The sequence below is a fragment of the Mus caroli genome, unplaced genomic scaffold, assembly GCF_978045245.1.
Source record: "Mus caroli unplaced genomic scaffold, Mus_caroli_1 scaffold_1, whole genome shotgun sequence".
Classification (NCBI taxonomy): domain Eukaryota; kingdom Metazoa; phylum Chordata; class Mammalia; order Rodentia; family Muridae; genus Mus; species Mus caroli.
Window position 1 is genome coordinate 40,044,906 of NW_028227256.1, and position 25,140 is coordinate 40,070,045.

General features: G+C 44.1%; 2 protein-coding genes across 3 annotated transcripts in view; one reads left to right on the forward strand and one right to left on the reverse strand.

Moving 5' to 3' along the window:
• The window catches only part of Tgfbrap1 (transforming growth factor beta receptor associated protein 1), a 50,807-nt gene extending 25,714 nt beyond the window's left edge, over positions 1-25,093 (reverse strand). The window contains exons 1-4 of one of the 2 annotated variants that reach the window (XM_085836826.1): positions 24,685-25,093; positions 23,690-23,801; positions 23,265-23,462; positions 1,477-2,178 (exon numbers count right to left, since the gene is read on the reverse strand). In XM_085836826.1, the coding sequence (XP_085692952.1) occupies positions 1,477-2,164 (688 nt within the window). In that variant the 5' untranslated portion in view covers positions 2,165-2,178; positions 23,265-23,462; positions 23,690-23,801; positions 24,685-25,093. Of the gene's footprint in view, positions 1-1,476; positions 2,179-18,750; positions 18,945-23,264; positions 23,463-23,689; positions 23,802-24,684 lie in introns of those variants that run through there. The other variant, XM_021159200.3, reaches the window with a different exon arrangement.
• On the forward strand, positions 17,726-20,804 carry LOC147006027 (uncharacterized). The gene is made up of 3 exons (XM_085831599.1): positions 17,726-17,898; positions 18,612-19,989; positions 20,317-20,804. The coding sequence occupies exons 1-2, from the start codon at positions 17,726-17,728 to the stop codon at positions 19,537-19,539; spliced, it is 1,101 nt and encodes a 366-aa protein (XP_085687725.1). The 3' UTR covers positions 19,540-19,989; positions 20,317-20,804.
• Positions 25,094-25,140: the final 47 nt, after the last annotated feature.

Below are 25,140 nucleotides of genomic sequence, written 5' to 3' on the forward strand. Positions count from 1 at the left end.
GTCTCCTAATTACACCTCAAAATCATAAAGTGAAAACTCAAAAAGTCGGCATGTTGGATTATACGGGGCTTTGTAAGGGGAGGTTTCACAAGGCAAAAATTAGCAAGAAATACCTGAAAGGCAGACACATCGGCGTCTCAAGTATAGAAAGGACACCAGACAAGGCTAGTGATGACAGAAGCCTGGGTGGGAGTGGAGATGGGCTTCAGTGAGAGATAGGACATGTGCTTGGCATGAATGAGGCCGAGTTCAGTCACTAGCACAATAAAGAAACAAAGAAATAAAAAAATCAACCAAAGCCGGGTGTGGCAGCACACGCCTTTAATCCCAGCACTTGGGAGGATTTCTGAGTTCGAGGCTAGCCTGGTCTACAAAGTGAGTTCCAAGACAGCCAGGGGTACACAGAGAAACCCTGCCTTGAAAAACAAAACAACAACAACAACAAAAAAAATCCACCAAGCAAGCAAGCAGATTGAAAATGTACAGAATAGATGATTCCTACTAACCTAAAGAAGCACAATAGACTCCCAAACATAAGGAGTTCTCAACCTGCTCACACAGAAATGTGCTACACTGCCAAGGACATAAAAACCTGGCAGGATACACTCTTAGCCAAGCCTGGCCATTTGTCTCAGAGGAGAATATAAATAACCCTAACCAAGGGACACACGGTAATACCCGCTGCATATGTATACGTGCCTTCCATAAATTTTTTTTTTTCTTTTTTAGAGCAAAGGACATTGGGACCAAGCATTTTCTTCTTCTATCAAGCTGCAAACGGACATGGAAGAGTCTTGAATACATAGTCAAGTAAAAGCAGCCACTTTGAAAGGCTACATGTCATATGATTCTAGACACATTCCAAGACCATCTATGTAGACAGCCCAAGCTTAGTGGCTGCCAGGAGATAGGATAGGAGTTCATGGTGACTAGGTCAAGCTTAGGGACTTTTAAGGCAGTGTACGATACCGTGGTAGTGGTTACAAGTCACTGTATACTTGGGCAAACCTGTCAAATGTTCATCACCAAGAATGAGCCCTAATATAATTTCTAACTCTCTTTATTAATGAGGTGTTAAAGAGGGTCACTGAGTAAATCTGAAAAATCACTCTGGTAGGAAATGGTGACCCCCACAGCTACAATGGAATTTCAGCACATGTTTGTCAGGTATGACCTGGCCACTCATTTCCAATGCTGCCAGGCACTCATGATATGTCACATGTCATCCGGTCCACAGCGAAGGCATGTGAATACTAAGTCTCCTAGTGACACTGTTCACATTAACTGACCAACAGATACTCTGATGATGGTATAATGCTGGAAGCACCTAATGATGTGTTTCTTAGGACCATGTCAGTAAGTGACAACATATGTCACTGTGGAACCCTCACCCTCCTACTGCAAGGTGTGTCCAAAAGACCTAAGAGAGCAGGCAGGATGCAGGTGCCATGAGCAGCGACTCCCAGCCCTCCTCACCCAAGCCTCCTGGGCCAGCCAGCAGGAACTCCTGTCTGCCTATCCTCTTGACGATGGGTGGCTTCTCCTCACTGCAGTAGGGAAACAGGTCCTGGGAAAGGCCTGTGCTGTAGTTCAGGATGATGTATTGTGTGGTCAAGGCCAGGCACAAGAAGTAGCCATCCACAGCCACAGCAAGAGGCTGTTCTGGGGTGGACACTTCCTTGACAATCTGCACTCGGTCCTCGTACACCAGAAACATTTGGACCGTCCTGCGCTTCACGGAAATGATGCACACCTCCACGCAGAACGGGTCCCCATTCACAGGGTTCTCGTTCACTGCAAATGTTGTAGCCCCTTTGATGCGGGCTCCTGAGGGGACTGGCTCCAGGTTCAGCATATTAACCAAGGTTATAGAGTTGTCACAGAGCACCAGCAGCCTATTGAGAGCTGAGGCCGCACACAGCTCATTCACAGGTTTCTTGAAGCCCAGGTGTCTGTGTAGCTGTTTGGTGGCAACGAATGTAGCTGTCCCTGTAGGCATGGCCTTCTCCTCCAGCAGGAAGTGGTAAATGAAGCAGTCATTGGTGCCGACATAAAGATTCCTGCCACAGCACTCCACACACTCAATGCTGATGTGGTCTCTGTCGCCCATCAGCAGTTCCCGTTCCACTGCAGAGACCAAGGTGAAGGCCTTGATGTTCATCATGTCTACCGGGTGATCTGTGGGAAGACAGGTAGAGAGTCTTAATCTTACGGGAAGATGGAAGAAACAAACCATAAGCTGTGAGAAAGATGTTCTGATTCTCCATCCATCATTCCAACTGAAGAATCTGACTCCGTTAGAAAGCAGAAAGAAAAGAGTTCCCGTGACCAGCTCCATGGGGCAGCTGGGACCCTGGGAAAGAGCACACGTGTGTGCTTAGGATGACTGGCCCTTCCACTTATCCCCAATGGAACTGAAAGTACCACAGACTTTTTCCCATTGTTCCTGGGACACATGCTGCAGATAGAAAACACACACACACACACACACACACACACACACACAGACAATGTGAGGGACTTCTGAAAGAGGTATCAAGCTTCTTTAGTGTCTATAGCTGCTTGCATGTGTGTTCAAGAGAGTAGTGGGAGCTATGCTCTGGATACCTCTGTGTTTGCCTCTGTGAGGCGCGCTCCAGCTCCACCTTGGTCTCTAGGAGTAAACACAGGTGGTGAGATGAGCTGTCCAGTGGGTTTGTGAGGGAGGTTTGTAGGTTGTGGTATGGCAGTCACTGGGTAGCCTCCCTGGAAGAAAAGCACCCTGGGCTTCCTGAGGCCTCATTCTGACAAGGACTCTGGTTTTCCATTGCATGGATGCAGAAGCCGCAGAACCACTAAACAGCCTCTCTTGGCTTCTCAGTGGTAGAAAGGCTGTTTCCAAGCACAATTTCCAATTCCAGGTTTTTGATACATTACTATGAAGGTTGGAAGACCTCAGAAATTAGTTACTTCAGGGAAAGTGAGGAGTCCACTTAAAGAATCTATGTCACAGTTTTGGGCACCCCTCCTCTACTGAGTCAATGGCAGGTATTTTCCATCATACTGTGACTCCCTTCCCTGAGCCCAAAAGCTCAAAAGGGAGGACTGTGTGTAGAAATACCTACCAGTTGATTTCTATCATGCAAGCTGAAGTCTCTCCCCAGGTCATGAGTTGAAACTTTATCTTCCCTGTGGTGGTAATGGAAGGTAAAATGGCTTTGAGATTAAGGCTTGCGTGTAAGGACCCTAGGTATGGGCTTGGTGCCCTTCACAAAGAGGGCCAAGAGCTGTGTGTCCCTTGTGATGAAGTAGCACAAGGAGCCTCTAGGAAGACAGAGCCTAACCAGAAACTGTGAACAATACAGCCCCATTGCTTACATATCACTTGGGCCACAGCACTATGTGGTAGAAAGGAAAACACTTAGCTTTCCCAATCTGGGTCTGCATATCTGTAAACTGAATGTAGAAACAGCAGCCCTTACTTCCTGAGACTGAGGGAAAGTAACTGTGCTCAGGTACGGTATTCACTACCTGTGAGGCACATAGCACTCTGAAGCTCGTCATTTCATTATGACGACTAACTCCTTCCCTACGTGATGGGCTCTGCTGCTCTCAGATGGGCTCTCAGCCCATCGATCGACTTTACTTCCTAACGTGGGCTCCAGGAAAGGAAATGCTACCATGCTCTGTTCTCAGAGATGGCTATCTCACTGACCTGCATTGAGGGACATAGGGAACAAGAATTGCTGGTAAGCACCTGCAGTAATACGCTCTGGAGGGTGGAGGTGGACTACAACAAGTTCAATGTCCAGTCAGGGCTACATAGTAGGATCCTGTCTCATAAAATAAAACACAAGAGCAGGGGAGAGGAGAGGAGGGAAACAAAGAGGTGAGGCTAATTACTTCTGGCCCCCTGATGCAAGCCAGCAATCTCAGCAGCTGGGGAAGCTAAGGAGGGAAGCTCACACCGCAAGGCTGCCTACCTTCTCTAAGCCACAGGACTTCTCAGAGCCCCCAGGGTCAGCTAGAACCCATACAGACCTCTGCAAGTAATTTCTGGGACACATAACTTTCTCTCTCTTTTAAAACAGAACCATCTATTTGTCAAGACCAAATAGAATCACCAGAACCCACCTAGACATCTTTCCCATTTAAATGCTAATGAGTAAACCACAGATATTGAAATGTAGGCTTGGAGACACTAAGCTTGTAAAAACTGAAATAATACAAAATACGTCTTCCTTCATTGGTTGATCAATCATGGCTGTCTTTTAAAATGGCAGGACAGAGCGATTCTGCCATTTAAAATATGAATTATATCTCATGCTTTTTGGAAGGAACAGAGAAACAAGCTTTGGGCACCTACAATCACACTCCTCTTATTTAATGCCATAAAGCAGGGCTGTATATAATTCTAGCCTCCATCTTCCCTCAGCATAGAGAGAAACTACACACATTTGTGGTGAAGAATATCATACAAAGTCAAACACTTCCTGTTTAGTGAAGGGGGTGGACGGGGAAAAGAGGAGGGAGAAGCAACTGTACGGCAAGCACATGCCTTATTAAAAAAAAAAACCATAATTTTATGGCACTTAAAAACAAATGCAGTACTGTCTCATGATCTGCCAGCTCAAGTCTTGCTGATGGTAAGTTTTCTAGTAGATCTCTTTAAGTTAAAAAGAAAAAAATTCAGAGGGCTGGAGAGGTGGCTCAGTGGTTAACAGCGCTGGCTACTCTTCCAGAGGAGTCATGTTCAATTCTCAGTACCCACATGACAGCTCACAACTGTCTACAGCTCCAGATTCAGGGAATCTCATACCTTCCAGTCTTTCTGAGCAATAGGCATCACATGGTGACAGACATACCACAGCCAATGCACTCATATACAAAATAATACTAATAAGGGTTTGTTTGTTTGTTTGTTTGTTTGAATTAAAAGCCTGCTCTTTCCCCTCCATGTTGCTGTTTGCGACAGGGTCTCTCATAGCACAGGTTAGTCTTGAACCCCAGGCCGCCTCCTTCACTCCCAAGTGCAACGATTATTAGGCATGTGTCATGATAGCTGCTAAGAGCTTTCTCTTTTAATTAAGCAGTAGTTTATAAGAAGGGGAGTTGGATGGTGAGTGAAAGATGGCCACATAACTTAAAAATGGTCTATTCTTATAAGTAGTAGCAGTATTATTCCCATGATCTAGTTCAAAGGATATATTTATGTGGCTGAAGTAAGAATTACAAAAAGGTAAACATGAGGCCACACATCTGTGTTATCATTAAGTCCAACTTGCAGCAAGTTCCTCTTGGTGCATAAACAAATAAAAAGTTCTAAGACTGGTGACTTGCTTCCCAAGGGCCTCACAACTTCACGAGGGAAATAAGACTAAAAACTACATGGGGACTAGAGAAATAATGCATAAAGGCCAAAATAAAGGTCTTCATATTTCGCTTTTTCCATCACCTTTTTAAAACTAGTTTTTTGAGAATTTCATTCAATGTGTTCTCTACCCACTGAGTTAACTTTGGGTCCTTATTTATTTATTTTACCCATCTGGTTCAGTTTGTGCTGCCCATATACTCTTGGATGTGTGTGGCCTTCCAGAGGCCTGTGGCCTACTTACCACTGTAAAAATTTATACACACACACACACACACACACACACTGACCCTACCCTATAAGGAGGCAACAGTGCTGCTACTAGACACCAAGAGGCTAACACACACACATTTATATACCAATATATCCAATATATACATTTGTGTCACAGACCATGAGGATATCTAGCTGGCATTGAGCTGGAAGCTCCATTCCTCTTGGCTGGCTTTCATAGTGCTGAAAGGGACTTTAATGCAATGTGACAATTCTTACTACTTACTCTCTAGTAACTTGAGATCATGTACCTGTCTCTGTCTTTGGAAATGCCCATGTAGGACCAGGGGGATGACTCACCAGGTGGAGCTGCTTGTGGTCAAGCCAGGGGACCTGAGCTGGATCCCCAGACCTGACATGGTTGAAGGTGAAAATCAGATCCCACAAGCTGTCCTCTGGTCTCTACATGTGCACTGCAGCTGCATGGCCTTCTCCGTAAAAACAACATTTGAAAAAGCAAGTTCTAATGTAAAAATATTATTTCTACTAATGAACACAAAAACCATTATTGTTTAATTAGCCTTTGTAGGTGCTGCTGTAAGAACAGCTGCTTTGGGTGGTGAATTCATTCTTTATGGTTCCCTATGGGTTTGGTACCAGAGAATTTGATATTGTCCATATGTTTTTAAAGATGTCTATTCTCTTGACTTGGGAGACAAAATTTACGTGGGCTTCTCAGGCCTTGCTTCTCTCTCCTCATGACATAGAGCCAAGATTGGCAGCTCAGACATGAGGTAGGTTATGAGCTATGCAGAGCACCAGCTATGCTTTGATTTCATGGACACTGTTTCCCAAAGCAAGCACAGGGTTCTCTATGTAAATTCTGTTAAACATTTGAGAATCACATAATACAAATTCTGTGTAAAAAAATTATTCTGAGAATTAAAACAAAAATGGACGGTTCATATCCTCCTTTATGAAGCCGATATGAAGCATATCTCTGATACTAAAGCCCAATAGTGCTTTTTCTCAAAAGGGAAATTAGGTTATTATTTCAAATAAGCATGCCCCTTATCACCTAAGTCAACCAATCAACATACACTAAAACCAAAAATGTGGCTATGTTATAATACTCTATTGATATCATGAAGGTTAATAAAGGTAATAATATCTGTTGATTTAATTTTCCATACTTAGAACTAAAAAAGAAAAATGTCTTTATTTTAATAGATGCATAAAATATCAATTAAAATTCAATATTTATGTATATCAAAAGGTTGCAGATTATTATTATACTACCTAAAACAAAGAAAACCCCTATAGTAAAAGTTTTAAAAGATGTATTTTGTTAATTATGTGTGCATGTGTGTATCTCTGTGTGTGTGTGTGTGTGTGTGTACATGTAAGTGCAGGTACTCACAGAGACCAGGGGGCATAAGACCCACCTGAAGCTGGAGTTACAGACATAGGTGCTAGGAGCCAAACTCAGACCCTTTGTAGGAACAGTTGTTCTCTTAACCACTGAGCCATCTCTCCATGCCTGAATAGCAAAATTTACAACTATTTTCTTTAAAAGAAGACAAAGATGTCTGTTATTAGCACCTGTGGTAGGATAAATGGAGTCCTACCCAAACTGCTAAAGTTCTAAGCTGCAGCAAGTGAATGACACCTTCTGCAACATAAGATCTTATAGATATATGCCTGTCTCCTAAGCACTGGAATTAAAGGTGTAGTCAAACAAGCTTGGATTTAATTTTTTCTTTACCTGGAACTTGCTCTGTTCTAGGCTGGCCTTGAACTCAAGAGATCTGCTTGTCTTACCCTCCTAGTACAAAGGCTTGTACTACCATGCCTGGACCTAAATTTAGCTGGGTGGGATCTTGTCCCAAGGTCACTAATCCCTTATTTCAATTTAATATCCTCAAACACAAGACTCAGCTCCATTTCACTTCCTCATGCTCTTTTAAAACTTGAACCATATACTTTGTATTTTTCCATTCTCAAGTTTGCTACATTTGTTTAAAATGTTCTTCATGAGATTTAACCAGAGGACACAGTCTATGATGGACATTTCTGAGACTAATACTCAAATGTCTACATGGCATGTCTACAGGGAGATTTACAAAGATTTTATTAAAATTAGTAAGAATTTAGAGGTTTTTAATTAAAAATTATATCAAAGCAATCTGAATTTCTATACATAACAATAAACTTTAATCTTAAAATGTATTCAGTATAATGTATGAAAGAATCCCCTAACAAGAATGTACAAGATCTCTAAATAAAACCCTAAAATCTTATTCCTATACATTAAAGACCTAAATTATAAATTTAGCAGTTTTTTTCTGCAGAAACTGACAAACTAGTTTTAAATTTTAAATGGAAATCCAAGGACTTTGAATTGCTCAAACAACCTTGAAACTGAAAAATGAAATAGAACCTAGACTAATAGATTTCAGAAACTGTTATCAAACTACAGAATGTAATTAAGACATAAGGCTAGCCAGGTACTACAGTGCCTGACTATACAGTCCCACCTATGTGGCAAGGTTAAGCAGGAAGATCACTTGTGTCTAGAAGCTAGAGGCTAGTGAGGCAACATATTCATCTCAAAGAGGGAAAGGATAAAAAGGAAGGGAGGGACAGAAAAAGGGTATAAACAAGCAGGTCACACCCACACGGGAAGGAGAAACTGCAATGCATATACCTGACAATTCACAGAAAAAGTTAAAAAACTCCCATAAGCCAACAGAAAAAACAAAACAAAAACCAGAAAAGCTCATTTTCCACATGAGTAAAAGATTCAGGTGGACACTTCACAAAACAAGGTACATCAATGACCAAAAGAACATGAAAACACAGTCACCACTAGATACCAGAAAAACTTCCGTCACGCTTCACGAGCTCACTTCATACCCACTAGAATAGCTACCATTAAGAAGACTAACGCCAGCCAGGCGTGGTGGCGCGGGCGTGGTGGCGCGTGCCCTTGGTTCCAGCACTCGAGAGGCAGAGGCAGGTGGATTTCTGAGTTCGAGGCCAGCCTGGTCTACAAAGTGAGTTCCACGGCAGCCAGGGCTATACAGAGAAACCCTGTCTCAGAAAAACAAAACAACAACAACAAAACAGGCTAACACCAAGCCGAACATGGTGACACATACCTCCAATTCCAGCACTCTGGGAGACAGAAGCAGGCAGATCTCAGAGTTTAAGGCCAGCCTGGGCTACATAGCAAGTTCCAGGTCAGCCAGGGCTGCATATTGAGACTTTGTCTCAAAGAAATATTGAGACTTTGTCTCAAAGAAAGAAGGGAAGGGGGGGAAGGGGGGGGAAGGGGGGAAGGGGAGAAGGGAAGGGGGGAGGGGGAAAGGGGAAGGGAAGGGAAGGGTGAGATGAGATTAACACCAGGGTTAAGAATACAGCTCAGAGATACCTGGGCTAAGACTCTTAACACTGTTTAAACAAAAGAAAAACAAAACAAGAAAGCAGAGGTGGACTCCAAGTGTCAATGGGGACACAGAACAAAGGGAAACCCCAGGCTTTGCTGGGAAGAGTTTAAGGTGCTATAATCCCCTTGAAGATTCTATTCTGTAATTTTTCTTTTTAACAAAGATAAGCATGTATTATCTGACTACCAGATACATTTTCTTTTAGTTTGTTTGTTTTGTTTAAAGGTCACCGAAGATGACCTTGAAAGTATGGTAATGCTACCTCCACCTCCAAGTGCCAGGATTACAGGCATGGGCCATTCTTAATGTTTCTATATGATTATGCAAGATACACATCATGGTCTTGTTCTTAATAGCCTGAATGAGTTTTATAACCATCAGGTAACACACTCAAGCTAAGCACTTGCTGTCAGAGCTATCTTCCTAGCCATTTGTGACACATTTGTAGTAGATTACTAGGTTAGGAACACATGGATAAACACAATACATGGATGGATGTCAAAAACACTGTGGGAGACAGCTCAGTAAGTAGAAACATTTACCACCAGTCCTCGGGTCCTTGGGTCCTATGTGGTGAAGGAAATACACAAGTCCTGCAAGTTTTCATGGTGCCCTGGCATACATACATGTGCCCTCACACATGTAAACACAAAAATGAAATAATAAAAACCGGCATACTCTATAAGCTTCCACTTACATAAATTTCAAAAGTAAACAGCACCAATTTAAGTTGCTTTTCACTCAAGAATGCTTTAGGAACATGGTGACTAAATGGTGAATGACAAAAGCAACTCTCTGGGGTACAGGGAGGGTCTGCATCGGGTCTGCATCTTGTTTAAGGCATCTGGTGTCAAAGTGTGGAGACTTGCTGTCTCAGATTCTTTTCTATTGCTATGACCAAACACCATGAACAAGGCAACTTATAGATGAGTTTATTTAATGTTTACAGTTTCAGAGAGTTAGAACCATCGTGGTGAGGGGCAAAACATGAGGTAGGAAGGGAAGGAAAGGAGGAGGGGGGTGGAGGAAGGAAGGTGCTAATTGGCAATCGCATGGGCTTTTAAAATCCCAAAGCCCACTTCCAGGAATATACCCCCTAATTCTTCCCAAATGGTTCCTCCAACCAGAGACCAAACATTCAAGTATCTGAATCTATGAAGGCCATTCTCATTCCAGCTCCCACACTTGACAAAGTCATTAACCTGTACAGCACGGGCACTTCATCAGGCCGGCATTCTTGTGTACCTAACATATATGGTGGGGAGGCAGCACTGCAGGGAGCTCGAGGCCTGCCTAATCGACACGAGGAGACTGCCTCTTGAAACAATAAGGTGCTCTCACATTTTTGACCAAAGGTATCTGGATATAATGGGAAACTAGTAGAATGCCAGTAGACAAAGCACACACCCAGTCCCCCCCCCCCCCACACACACACACAAAGGTGAGATGCTGTAATAATCATGAAGCTGCAGGTTATCCCTGAAAAAAAGAGATTTTATTTTATGCCTCTGAAGTTAACAGGACACACAGTAACTGCATGTGAATATAAGAAGTCACAGTGAAAACTGTAATGTCAAAGATCCCAAACTGCTAAACCTGTTCTAGCATTTCTGTGGAGCCCTTGACATGTCTGGGTAAGCTGATGGTTCTCTCCGTGGAATTCATTTTATGACCACAAAGAGATGAGCAAGAAAGGAACACTGATCTTGTCTGAGGTGAGAGGAAACTGGAACCACCACAGCTTTACTCCACAAGACGTAGAGCAACAAAAAAATGACCTCTCGGAGCAAGCGAGGTTGAATCCATTCCTGGGGAATCTCATGGGAAGGATAAACCCGGGGTGATGGGGGTGAGAATGGGCAGATGACAGATTTCTAAAGTACCAAAGTGTTTAGTTTCCTAAACTGTTACTCTCATTATCCACTACATCTTTACAGATTACAAGTATTTTTCTATATGTTATTAAACATTAGTTTTTTTTTTTTTTTTTTGGTTTTTCGAGACAGGGTTTCTCTGTATAGCCCTGGCTGTCCTGGAACTCACTCTGTAGACCAGGCTGGCCTCGAACTCAGAAATCCGCCTGCCTCTGCCTCCCAAGTGCTGGGATTAACGGCGTGCGCCACCACGCCCAGCTAAACATTAGTTTTTTAAAGTTTTAATTAGTATATAATTGTTTCATTATCACATTTTTTAAATCTTTCTAAATATGTATGGGTATTGAAAGATCCTGAGAGAGAAGAGTTAAAAATTATGTAAGCCCCTAGACTTGTGTCCAAAATAGACCCCACTAATGGCAGGGAGTAAAAGTTTAACTCGCCCCATTGTTCCAGGTTGTACTAACCACAAAGTAGAAGTTTAACTTACTTCATTGTTTTAGGAAATATTCGTACAGAATACTCCAACTGTTCCTCGAACCCATTGTGCTTGCCAAATGCTAGAGCCCATGCCAGGTGTTTGTGGTTTCTGCCTTTATAAGCCCTTACCCTTTGAGCTGGGGGTCGACCCCTCTACCCCTGTGTGGGATACGAGTCGTCCCCAGTGCACTGGCCTTTTCCAATTAAACCTTTTGCTGTTTGCATCAAGACTGGTCTCTTGTGAGTTCTTGGACGTCGCGTCATCCCAGGACTTGAGTGAGGGTCCGTCTCCGTTCGGGGCTTTCAGTATGTGTAGATGTAACTCACACATATGCATGTTCATGCGTGAGAGCAAATGTGTTCATGCCAAGACACACATGTGGAGGTGAGAAGACAACCTCAGATGTTAGTCTTGCTTTCCACCTTGAAGGCACCTCTTAAGCTAGCTAACCTATGAATACCCATGTATTAGTCAGGGTTCTCTAGAGTCACAGAACTTATGGAATGTCTCTCGATATTGAGGGAATTATTATGATGACTTAACAGTCTGTAGTCCAACTCCCCAACAATGGTCAGCTGTGAAATGGAAGTCCAAGAATCTAGTAGTTGCTCAGCCCCACAAGACTAGTTATTTCAGCTGGTCTTCTGTAGAAGTACATCCCAACAAATGCCCTGGCAAGTAAATGCAAGCGTTGAAAAGGAGCGAATCTTCCTTCTTCCAGTGTCCTTATGTAGGTCTCCAACAGAAGGTGTGGCCCAGATTAAAGGTGTGTATCACCAAGCCTGGATCTAAGACTTGTTTTGTCCCAGGCTTACCTTGAACTCAGAGATCTCCTTGCCTTAGTCTCTAGGGAATAAAGGTGTGTACTATCTTGCCTGGGCCTAAGCTTTTCATAGCCACTGTGCCTCAAGATTTCCATGCCAAGGTCCAGGTCAGAAACTTTTATCTTCCAGCCTCAAGATCTGGATCACAGATGAGCCCTCCAATTCTGGATTGTAGTTCATTGCAGAAATAGTCAGGCTGATAAGCAGGAATAGCCATTACAGCATGCATTCTACTGTCTCTAGCTCCCACCTTGTCATGGGTATACTGGGATTACAGACATATACTACCACACGTGGCTTTATGTGGATTCTGCAGATTTCAACTCAGATCCTCCTGTTTGTGTGCCAAGAGCTTTGGCCCACTGAGCCATCTCCCCAGTCCTCATTGTGACATTTACAGAAGAATATAATGTATTTTGATTGGTCAATAGTGAACATAACTGTTGTGAGGGTAACCATCCACTTTCCTATTAGATTTAAACATTAATTTTTGTGATACATATTGATAAAATAGTTACTTTCCCAAACTAGTTTAATCTTACGAATTAAAGAAAAAAAAGAATCCATTCAGTAAACTTACTAGAATTCACAGCTTACATGGTTTTCATTTAAAATTTCATTTCATGGAAGCATCTAATTATCACATATATAATTGACTGGCTCACAGTTTCTGTTCATCTAAATCCAGTACTTAGTTTGTATTAAATCCACTTTTAAGGACCCATTTCTCAGATACCAAAAACTAGCTTTAGTATTTTCTCATTCCACGGCAGGGTTGTTTGGTTTGGTTTGGTTTGGCTTGGCTTATGGAGTTATACTAGAAGTGACAAGAAATCAAATGGTCATTCTGACATCTGGACCGGAGTTCAGCCCAATGGAAAGGTGGGCAGCAGTGTGGATGGACCCTGTACCCAGAATGGTAGGTCACTCTGGTCTTTAAGGTGCTTTATAAAGAAAGGGACAGAACAAACAATGCTTCTGCAGGGAAGCCTTTGAAAGGAGATAAGGCAAGGCTGCCCTTGGAGAGATGGAAAGAAAGAGGAGGGTAAGGGAAGGGAAGAGAAGGGGGAGGGGAGAGAAGGGGCAAAGAGAGACAGAGACAGGGGTGAGTCTTTTCTAGAAGTAAAGGAACGGGTCAGATGTGCATGGTCATAGTCACAAAGTAGGGAACAAACTGTCCATGACAAGTCTCCCTTTAGTGTTCCTGGGGCTTCTGTGGTGAGTTTAAGATCTTTACTGATTTACTTTGGGAGGTGATTTCTCTACACTTGAGGGTATTAACTTAGAATCCATCTAGATAATACCTTGACGTTAAAAGCTTTTCAAAGAGAGGGGTTTAAAGCCTGGCCAGTAGGACACCCCTCAGTCTCAGCTACTTAGAGATTGGAGCAGGATGACTATGATCACAAGTTCAAGACTAGCCTAGGGCCCCAACCCCTTCCCTTGCCCCCCCCCCCCCCCCGAGACACATGAGGAAAATTGGGACATTTGCACATTTGAAATATTTTATCTGGGCTGGACCAAAAAAAGTTAACTTTTTTTAATTAAAAAAAGTTGATGTGTATAAGTGTATTTGTTTATGCTATGTGTGTGAGGTCCGGGTAGAGGCCGGAAGGGAGCACAGGATCCTCTGGTGCTGGAGTTACAGACAGTGATGTGTTACTGATGCTGAGTCCTCTGGAAGAACAGCAAGTGCTCTTAACCACTGATGCATGTCTGCAGGCTGGAAGCCGATTCCTGATAGGGTGAGAACTAGAGTCTGAGCTCTGGGAGCTGCAGCCAGAGGAGATGTTTGGAGCATGAGCACTGGGACTGGGAAAGGGCAAAGCACGCTGGAAAGACCGAGTCCCCAGAGCTCGTGTTCTACATGAATGATGGCAGTGGCAATACTATGTGGCAGACACTCCCAGTGCCAACTGACAATCTGAGTTCTGGTTGTGTCTTAGCCACCTCCTTGTGGTCACAGGTGAGTCTGTGTATCTAACTCTGTATAGGGTTTGCATTCCACTGTAGGTTTCCCAAGCAGTATCATCTAGGGGCCTGAGGAGAATGGGGTAGTTCACACGGCTTCACCAACCACCATTCAGAAATTTGGTACTTGGAATTTGCAAAGCTGAGGCTCCAATCCAGGAGCATCTTAATTTCAAAGCACAGGCCCCTGCAAGACTGGGTGGTGTGTGTACATAACATGCATATTGCAAAGGCTGCTCCGAGCCTGAGTGGGTGCCAGGCAATGTATCCCTGAGAACACCCCAGCCAACCCCCAAGAGAGCTCCCACGCACTGGGTTGGTCACAGTTATTTCTAATTCACTTCATTCCTTTCTTCTTTTCCTTGCTCCATGTCCCTCTTTGGTGTGTGTGTGTGCACGCGTGCGTGTCTGTGTGCGCACGTGCGTGTCTGTGTGTATGTGTGTGTGTGTGTGTGTGGGGTGCTACTTGTTTGTCTAGGACTATTATAGTTTAGGGGAGCCTCCTGTCTCAGCTTCTTGAGCACTGGGATTACAAATGTATAGAACCAGGCCTGGGCTCTCTCTCTTTGTTTTCTGAGATAGGATCTTGTCAGGCTAGTCTCAAACACAGCATTCTTTTGCTTTAGTCACCTGAGTGCTGGGATTGCTTGAATCCAAGGGCAAGCCCAGCTTCCTTCCTCACAACTCTGGAAAGAGAAGAGATGACAGAGAACTGTCCTATGACTTGTTTAGTGGTTCTCAACTACACAGGTGTTGGCCCTAGTTTGTTTCCAAATCCACATTTCCCCATTCTACTGACTGAGGGGACAAGCTGACTTCACCTCCTCTGACCTAGTCTCTCTGACTACAGCAACAACTCTAAAGTGGACGTCTGGATGCTTCAAGGTGACTGGCCCAGACGGAATTGATCCTGAAGTGATTCCTGAGATCAGCGGGGCCCTTAGTTCCCTGCTGGGAGTTCCAAAGGTGAATTCTACAGCTCCACCTGTCTTGCTGAGACTCAGATACATTCCCGTCAAATCAGGATATATATATTTACCTGGCATAAGTTGTTCTTGCTGAAAAGCACCCAGTTTAGTGACAATCCTGAGATTTGCTGGAAGCCAACAACAAATATATTAGCTTGTAACCAGGCAACACTTGATCAACACAAGTATGGAAGAGACAGCAAAAGCTGAGCACGAAAAATAAATAAAATAAAATAGATAGTCATAGAATACTGGCCTGTTCCAGTGACCTGACAGAGCTATATGGAGGGAGAAGATAGAGGGGAGAAGACAGTTATGGTGCCATGTCTTGGTATTACCCTGGCACACATCTATACCTAACTACTCCTAGCTTTGCTGATACAAATGATAAAAATATAAGAACATAAGTTGTCCTCTAATCCATGGGTTTCACATCTGAACCCATGGATATGGGGTTCTACTGAACTCCATACCGAAAGCATTTGGCACACAAGATATAATGTGTATCACGCTAAGCTGCTATATGTGTCTGTACCAAACATGTTCATCAAGATGACAGAAAGCTTATGACACCACTGGTAGATGTTACATACAACTACTGCAGCATCTTATATTCTATAAAACTTAAGCCCCACAGAGTAGGTATCCGTGGAAAATCCTGGAATCCAAATCCATAGAGACTAAGAATGACTGTGTACATATATTTGTATGTCACATATACATACTATATATTCACCTACAGTGTATACAGTTACCATACAAATGGTGTGTACACATGCAGGACTAGTGTGCACCTAGGATATCGTATATATCCTAAATGAGTTACATCAATGGTTATAACTGAAGGCACAAGGAGTGAGAGGTACTGGAAAGGAGTGGGGTGATAATAGGGGTCTCTCAGCACTTACCACCTAACACAGTCCTCAACACAGAACCTTCAGACACTAACAAAGAATTATCACATGCCTAGGAGATGTCAGGCTATTGATGTTACTTTTGTTGAATTTTTAATTTATTCTATAGCAGCTACCTGACTATGAAGAAAATAGTCTTGATCTCAAATCTTCATGAAGACTTCTAAGGGAATTTTTCTTTGTTTTGTTTTTTTTTGAGACAGGGTTTCTCTGTATAGCCCTGGCTGTTCTGGAACTCACTCTGTAGACCAGGCTGGCCTCGAACTCAGAAATCTACCTGCCTCTAAGAGAATTTTAAGGCAAGAAGCACTCAGCCTTATGTGGGGTAGCCCCAGACTGAATTGTTAGTTTTGCATTCATTTTGTAGTCATATATTTTTCAAAATAGTAAAACAGGCTGGGTTTGCCACAGAGGAGATGAGTTGCAAGATCCGAGCCAATTATTCTGCAAAACCCAAACACCTGGCTGCAACAAATGATGACTTTAATGTCTTTCTAACAAGGACTGGATCCTGACCAAGACAAGATGCTTAACTCATTCAGTGAGACTGCCCTGGTTTTATAAAGGATCAAAATCTTAGCATTAATAATAAAGGCTGTTAATAATTGTTTAAAAAAAACACAGAAATGTTAATTGCAAGTCAGGTCTAGAAAATACATGTATTGTTTTGAAAACCTTTCATGTGCACTTGTGCTGGGCCCCTACTCTCTTGGGCAAGATTAAGAAAACAAACAAACAAACAAACAAAGACCAGCCAGTGCCTCATGTAGCCCAGGCTCCCTTCTAACTTGCTATGTAGCTACAGAAGACCTTGAATTTCACAGCCCTTTGCTTCTCTTCCCACGTGGAGGAGTTACAGCCTCTACACCTGGCTTTATGCATACTGGAGATACACCTGATGTCTTCAGTCATGCTAGGCTGGCAGTCTGCCCACTGAGCTACATTCCCATGGCCCACTGTTGCTTTTTAAACAGCAAGCTCCAGGCCTTTTACAGTTCTACAGCTAGAAGAAGCTGCCTGTGGAGCACAGTACCAACCTTTGTCTCTAGACAGTTTAGGCCGAAGCTGAATTGGCCGTGCAAGCCTGCAAAAGCTCTGTCCCCTAAAGGGCCAGAAGACTTCAATTCAGATATGACAGGAGGAAGGATAGCAGAGAAAATAAGGTCAAGAGTTGTACCAAGTCTTACAAATGAGCTGAACATGCACACCTTGCCATGCACAGTGAACTGAAATCCAGAATCCACAGCCTAACTCCACAGTAAGACCTCCATGGGGTCAACGATGGCTCAGGTCACTGAACTATGAATTTTCAGAGTCCAAGAGTGGCCTTAACACTCTCATTTTTATTAGTGAACAATCACTTACTGTATTTCTGTTAAGTGTCAGGTCTTGAGATAGATGCTTCCCATGAATATTTTCTTATGAGAATCCACACACCTTTTGTAAAATTAGCCCTACTTGGTGAATAGGGCAGATGAGGCAGGGCCTCGAGTAACGTAGGCTGGTCTCAAATACGTAGTCATGGATGGTCCTGAATTCCCTGTCCTTCTACCTCTATTTCCTAAATGCAGGTACATCCAGCTATTAGTCTTATTTTGATCAGGAAAGTGGCATCCAAAGGTCACTGTTAGGAAGTGACCAGAGAGGGATTTAAACTCACAGCCTCACCCTCATCACGGCCATGGAGTATGGGGAACCACGGTCTGAGAAAGACGTTGTGAGCTGGGTCTTGGGGATTCTGATCAAGCACTGCCTTTTACTACACACCAAAGTGACAGTTGCTTGGTTAGCAGAAATGAGAGGAAAAAGAAAAGGAAGCAGCTGTCCAAATGTCTCTTCCTGGACCCTGGAGCTGTGAGTCCTCAGCTTTGCTGACCAAGAAAGAATCATGATCACCAGCATGAGGGTGCAGCAGGCACCACACCAGCCACTCTCTGCCCAGCAATCTCCTGTTAGTAGCAGGCAGGAGACCCCTCGCAGAGCAGCTTTGCCCTCCTCCTACACTCCTCCCTGTCTTCCCTTGCCACCACTTTAATATCAATGTTGCCTACTTGCCCTCCTGACCCAGCACGCCCTAAACGAAGCTCCTGAGTGCCCAATCGTATCTGCTCAGACTACAGCCCTCAACTAAGAAGCACTGTGTGAATTCCTCTTCTGCATCCAAGTTGTACCCCCAGAGCTGCGACCTCTCAGACTCAACCAACCACCCTTTGACAGAAGTAACACCAGGAGGCAACTTGGACAACCTCATAAAGCAGGGGAACCTCCTCGTCCCCGACCAACACTCCCCTATCTAATCTCCTAGTCTCTCAATTCAGACCCAAGCCTGACCCCAATTTCAACTCCTTAATCCACAGACCTCAGCAAACTTCAATTACATCACGCACCCCAACCCTTCCACCTGAAGGGTGGAGGCACACCAGCACGATCCTTCGCGATCTCTCTCCCCAAAAACGCAAGTCCAAGGACGAGGTCTCTCGGATTCTCCCCTTCCGTACACTGACACACCCCCAGACCACAGCGTACACAGTGACCCCGCACCGGTGACCACCCCTGGCTCCCCAAAGCCTGCACGCCCGCCCCCAGCGGCACACCTGGCCCAGTCATGCAGGCACCCGCCCGCTCCCGCTCCGCTGCACCTGCGCGGGCGCCCGTCAGAGCCGATCGCGCACCCGCCGCTCCAACAAGCCGCCCCTCGCTTCTCACCCGCGTAGCGCAGCCGTCCCGCGCCGCCCGCGGCCTGGGGCACCGCCGCCCGCTCCGGCCGCGGCTCCTGGGCTGCCGGCCCCGCCGCAGCCGCTTCCCGTCACGTGGGCCGCCGCCCGGCGCCGGCGGAGGGCGGGCGCTCGCCGGTGCCCAGGCCGCCGCGCGCCGCTGGGGGGCTCCGCGTCAGGGCCCGGGGGTCGGGAAGGCGGGCGAGCGCGCGCTGGCGAGTGCGCAGGCGGTGCAGACCGGGACCGCGGCCCTCGGGAGGGGAGCGTCTCCGCCGCCCGCCTGGGAAGCGCGAAGGAAGCGCCGCCTTGTCTTCTGGACCGTCCACTCCATGCTGGCTACTGCACAGCTGCGTTGGTCAGGTGGAAGCTCGGAGAAACGCCTCCTGGACCGACCAGTAGACGGACTCACAGCCCGGCCCCGACTTGCGGGCAGGGGATGCTTGCTGGACTTCAGTGTGCCAAAGGGGGTCGGGGGAACGGCCCTCCAGTTCCTAGGCCTACTGCTAGTCCAGGCAGAAGGAATGCTAGTCTCGGAGGGGAGGAGCATATTTGCAGGCTATCCCTTCCGCGCTGGGAGTCCCAGGGCAGTTCCACTCACTTCTTTGAGGGCAGTCCATCAATGGCCACTCCCTTGTGTCAAGCCATAAAGAGAATCCTAGAATCCTCCTTCCTTATAGAATCAAAATTCAAGTTTCCCGATGAAGAGTTAGGAAGCTCTTCCAGAGTCATCAGTGCTGCCAGTGCACAAAAAAAGCCAGGTTTCTTCAGTTATTCCCCTTGACTTGAGAAACCGCTAAAGAGGTGCCTTTAGGGTACCCTACCATCCCGACCGCTGACCCTGTCCCCAGAGGTTGTAGGAGAGGCCCCAGAGTGGATAAGAGATACTATTCTGTAGCTTTGTTTCTAAGGAGGAAGGCGTGTAGGGGTAGGGACCTAGAAAAACCAGCTATGGAGGGGACCTCTTCTGACTGACTATAGACCCCAAGTTCAGTTCTGTTTAATTTCTACCTTGTCGTATCCTTACCAGGTACACACCTCAATTCCCGAATTTTACTGAGGCAAAAAGACGTAAATGACTTGTCCTGAATCTTACATTAGTAAGGATCAGAGCAAGAACTCGAAATGTGTTTGTAACATAAAATTAAGTCTACTGATTAAATAGTTTATGGGACAACTTTTACATTCCACTCTAGATGATCCAGGAGTGAAGATAAATACTATCGAAAACGAGGTAAATAAAAAACAATTATTTTCTTTATAAGGGCTTACCACAGGATTTTTAAAATAGCAAGCTCTATTGTTGAAACATCTGTTCTTGGGACATATTGGTTCATGTACATCACAAATAACAGCCCCTTTAGGTCATGCCTAGACTATGAAACATGCTTGGGTATCTTCATAAGCTAACTAAATTCTTCACATTGTTTCTGTTGGGTCCATTTAAAAACAAATATAGTGTCATGGTTTTCAAATGAAGTTTTGAAAAATTTTACTTTTATTGCATATGTGTGAGTGTTTTTTCTTCCTTCATGTATGTGTGTGCACCATGTGCGTACAGGAGCACACAGGTCAGAAGAAGGCATCAGATCTGCAACTGGAGTGACAGATGGCTGGGAGCCAGGTGAGTGTTGAGAACCAAACTCAAGTCCTCTGCTGAGTCATCTCTATCTCCTCAAATGAATTTTAACCCATTTATTAATATTTGTTAAATAACTCCTGGGCCTGTATCAGACACTATAAGAATATCTTATGGGATGTGAAAATATCTATTCTGATAGAAAACTAAAGAAAATGAAGTATTTCATAAATACAACTGTGTGCTTCAACAGCTGCCAAACACTTCCAAAACTTCCTCTGTCTTGTGTTATGTACCCCATTTCTATCAAGCTCACTGTTCAGCATACAGAAAGCCCTCAACCAGTTAAAAACGTTGGGTGATTTAATGCACTAAAGTATCTTTATGTGACACTGAACAGTGATGCTGGGGTAGAGGTTGGGGGCCGCTTCATGCTGAGGATGCCCTTTGCCATGCTAATATTCCCTTATTCTAACAGGTATGCCAGGCAGTGGTGGCGCGTGCCTATAATCCCAGCACTTGGGAGGCAGAGGCAGGTGGATTTCTGAGTTTGAGGCCAGCCTGGTCTACGAAGTGAGTTGGTAAAAAAACAAAAAGAAAAAAAAAAGACTATTTTAAACTCATTTGCTGCATTAGCTGCATTAGCTGACACTTAACATGTAAGACATCACTTTTAAAGACCAGGTTAAGCAAAGTTATACAAAGTTGGGTTTGTTTGTTTGTTTGTTTGTTTCGAGTCAGGGTTTCTCTGTGTAGTCCTGGCTGTCCTGGAACTCACTCTGTAGACCAGGCTGACCTTGAACTCAGAAATCCACCTGTCTCTGCCTCCCAAGTGCTGGGATTAAAGGCGTGTGCCACCACTGCCCAGCAAGTTTTATGTTTTAAAAGTAAACATAGCTTATGATATTTTTAAGAGATTTTATTTGTATAATATTAGATCATTTAATACTACATATACACACATATTCATATACTGATATCTTAGCTCTAGCACAATAAAAATTTCAGTTATTATTCAAATCGATGATTTCCTGAGCAGCTCCTTCATGCAAGTGCTGTGTCAGAGGCTAAGTCAGACTCTGTCTCGGGGAGTTTACTATTTTGAAAACCACTAAATTAGAGAGATAGATTAAAAAAATAATACCTAACCAAACGACAAGGTTAAAAAATAACATAATATGCTTTAGAGGTTTGGTGATAATGGAGCCCAGGTAGGAAGCGCCTAAGAATCATTCATACAAACCTAATAGTTCTTGCTGTGTGGCAGGGACTGTTCTGAAGGCTGACAAGCCAGAGATAGAAAGAGGTGACCTGGGAGAAAAGACCCTTGATCTGAATGTAGGCATGTCCCCAAATCCCTGCAGAAACGTGTACCTCTGTATAACAGGATTAAGAGGCAAATCCTTTAGGATAAAGCCCATAGGCAGGATTATCAATGAAGTGCAGTCCTTTATCTCTTTGCTATGTGCCATATAAGGACACAGTGAGAAGTCTCCCTCTCTGTGGAGTTGTACCTGGGCTCTCCCAGATTCCAAGACTGTGATGAGAACTGTCTCTGGGATCTGAAGCCGCCTAGTACTCATCAGTGTGTCTGCATACACGAAGGCACTGGGTTACAGTAAGTAAATGCATCCTCACCATGTGTTGAGGAATGAGAAACTTCACCATTACAATTAATAGTGTTATAAATATTAATAGCTAAGAGCACCAGTCCAGAATGTGAATTGATGCTTCTTGCCTTAAGCTCAGATATATTGCTGACAAATAACACCAATTTGTAGGGGAAATGCTAGCTGTTCTTGCAGAGGACCCAGGTTCCATTTCCGGCATTTACATGGCCACTTACAACTTCCTCTAACTCCAGGTTCAAGAAATCCAGTGCCCAGTTCTGGCCTCCGTGGACACGAGGTACATACAAAGTGCACAGGCAACAATGCAGACCAAAAACCCAAACACCCAAACACTAAATCAATCAATCAATAAATAAATGATGGGTACATTTATAGCATACCTTAAATATTACTTTACAAAGAGAATTAATACCCAAAGTCCTTAGTGAATATTTTTCTCCTGAGTTATTCATCCTACAAACATTTTTATTTATCATTTTTGTTTTGAGTCAAGGTTTCACTATGTAACCCAGACTTGCCTCAAACTCAGCTAGTATTAAAGGCATATACCATCATCCTGGCCCCCAAAACCCATTGAGCACAGACAAAATACAACATGATGCGTACTGGTGAACCTGGTGAGGGAGTGAATTGAGATTCAGGGAACTTGACTCCTTCACCATCTTGTAAGATGACATGTGGCTCAGCGCTAGTCAGTTCCCCCATGTCTCTGTTCACTAGAGTTGCCAAATCAGAATATTAATGAATAAATCTTCTTTCTGTTTGAAGCTCCTATTGTGTTATACTGACAGTGCTCTCAACAAGATGCCAGTGGCATCAGGTCCTCACGGCCTGAGGTAGGTAGGCATTTTCCACTCTGGTAGCTAGTTTTCAGTCTTTGGGTTCCTGGCTCCCAGGATGGGAGTTTTGATGTTGTTATATGGTGTGGTTGAACTCTCTCGAAGCAGCCCTTCTACCTAGACATATTTGAAGTATGATCCTGAAATTTCCCCAGAGCTCCACTCAGTACTCCACTCAGGAAGAAGTAGGCAGGCATTGTCAGCAAAGTCCCCTTTCCCTTGGGGGGGGGGGTAGGAAAGGATGGACATTCATATATCCATTTTAGTTTATATCCATCTTTATATCCATGGAACTCATTACAGTTCTTTCACTCTCAGTCTTGATTTTTTTTTTTATTCCAAAACTACAGTTTTTTTTCCTCCTCAGAGTCACCTAGAATAGCTCTAATGTATTTATTTTAGGTCAGGGTATGCTTTGGGTACTACATGGGTAGAGGGAGTAAAAACTGACAGATCTTACCTGTCACAATTTTCTGCAGATGAAGAGTCTGAAGTGTCAGCTTGAGCGCTGAGTCCAAAAAGCCACAAGGACAAGTAGTGGAGCAAGTACTTGGGACCACATTTCCAGACACGAAACTTGCTGCTTCAGACACCACCTTCTTGCTACTTCTCTCCCTTGATGTCAATCAACAGGGTACCAATGTCCAGGTGGAAGCAACTGGAGAAGCATTTGACATGTTTTAGGTGCAATCTTTACAACAGGGTGAGACAAGAATAATTTTACCTCAGAGATTAAAAAGCTCTAAGGGAGAGGAAGCAGGTCCTCGGTGATCCTGGGGAATCATCCATGCCTGGGCCACTTAAAAACGGACCCCCTTGCCCCTTCTTTGAGTTCTATGATCAATAACTTTCTAATATCCCTCAGTGCTTCACAAGTACACATACCTCAGGTATAATCCTTATTTTGATTATTCTTCAGCAGTTTCCTGAAGAAACTGGCGTGAGACCAGCTCAGCTTACCCAGTGAAAACTGGGTTTGGTTGCAAGTTCAAGTTTCCTGCAAAAGAACCACTCTAGTAACTAACGTAACCTTATAGTGAAGGAAATGGAGCCAATGATGCCATCCCTGCCAGACTCATTATTACACCACAATATAAAGGTTAATTTGAATATATAATAGCGCAATAATGTTACAAAGCTAAGGCATTTAATCCCATTTGAGAACATTTGGCCCAGCTTTAAGACTTGTCCTTTCAGGGAAGGTCACTTAGATCAGCTTTCCAAACACAAAAATAAAAGGACTGGATTGAATATTTTTAAGCACTAACATTAAAATTGCCTCCCAGCTCTGTAGTTGTTTCTTCCCTGAAAGTAGCACATAAACTGGAAAATTTTACAAGGTGTCTCTCATTCCTAATTTAACATCTCATTTATTTTTCAGTACTCTTTCAAGCATATTTTTGGTAGACTCCTAGTAGTTCATATTTTCATAAACAATGCAACAGTTTCCAATAAAACGATACATTATAGAGCATACAAACTATGCTCTCAGAACAGGTATGAAGTACAACTTTTTAATGTGCAAAAACGTGATGACTCGGTCTCCTATGAAGGATGAAAGAGATTTCTCACACAAATATTAGAATATAGCTGAAGCCGACAATATTTTGTTAAAGTAAAAACCGCGACTTCATTGTAATTATTAGTAAGCGCAAAGGCAGTTTGCTTGGTTCCTCGTCACTGCTAGTCTGTGATCTCCAATTATCCTTCCTATGACTCATTTTCCTTATCCCAGAAACAAGCATTCTAGTAGCACATCAGGCTGATCTGGGGAGTAGTGTAACAGTCGCTGGACTGGCGCTACTACTTTCTTTTATTATTTCCCACACGTAAGCTGGTCGGTTTAAAGATCTTTCCAGGGAACAACACTTGATGCTTACCATGTCCGAGGAGAGGGGATTACAGAGTGTTATTTGGGCTTACTTTATGTAGAAGGGAGACTAGGCAATAAACGATTGAGACATTGTAAAAAGCGAAAAGAAGCATAGCTTCAGACATGACAATGCCAACTGGGGTCACAGCTGTCTGCCTCTTGGTCCATTCAGTCTCTCCAAGCAGTCGGGAGAATCCCTGAGGCCTCTGCCATGGGACGTCACAGGGGGCGGGACCAATGGCGGCCAGCTCGTGTTGCTTAGCCTCCGGTGCTTCCGGCGCAGCCCGGGCAGGACTCCGCTCCTCTCTCAGTCCCAGTTCGTCCTCTTGGCTGAGGTGCGTCAGCCGAGTCGGCCAGCCATAAACTCTACTCTCTGGGAAAGGCATCGCGTCTCGGGCGCGCTGAGTGACACCAGAGTCCCGCCCCCTCACGTCACTTCCGCGACGCTTCCGCCGCAGTGCCT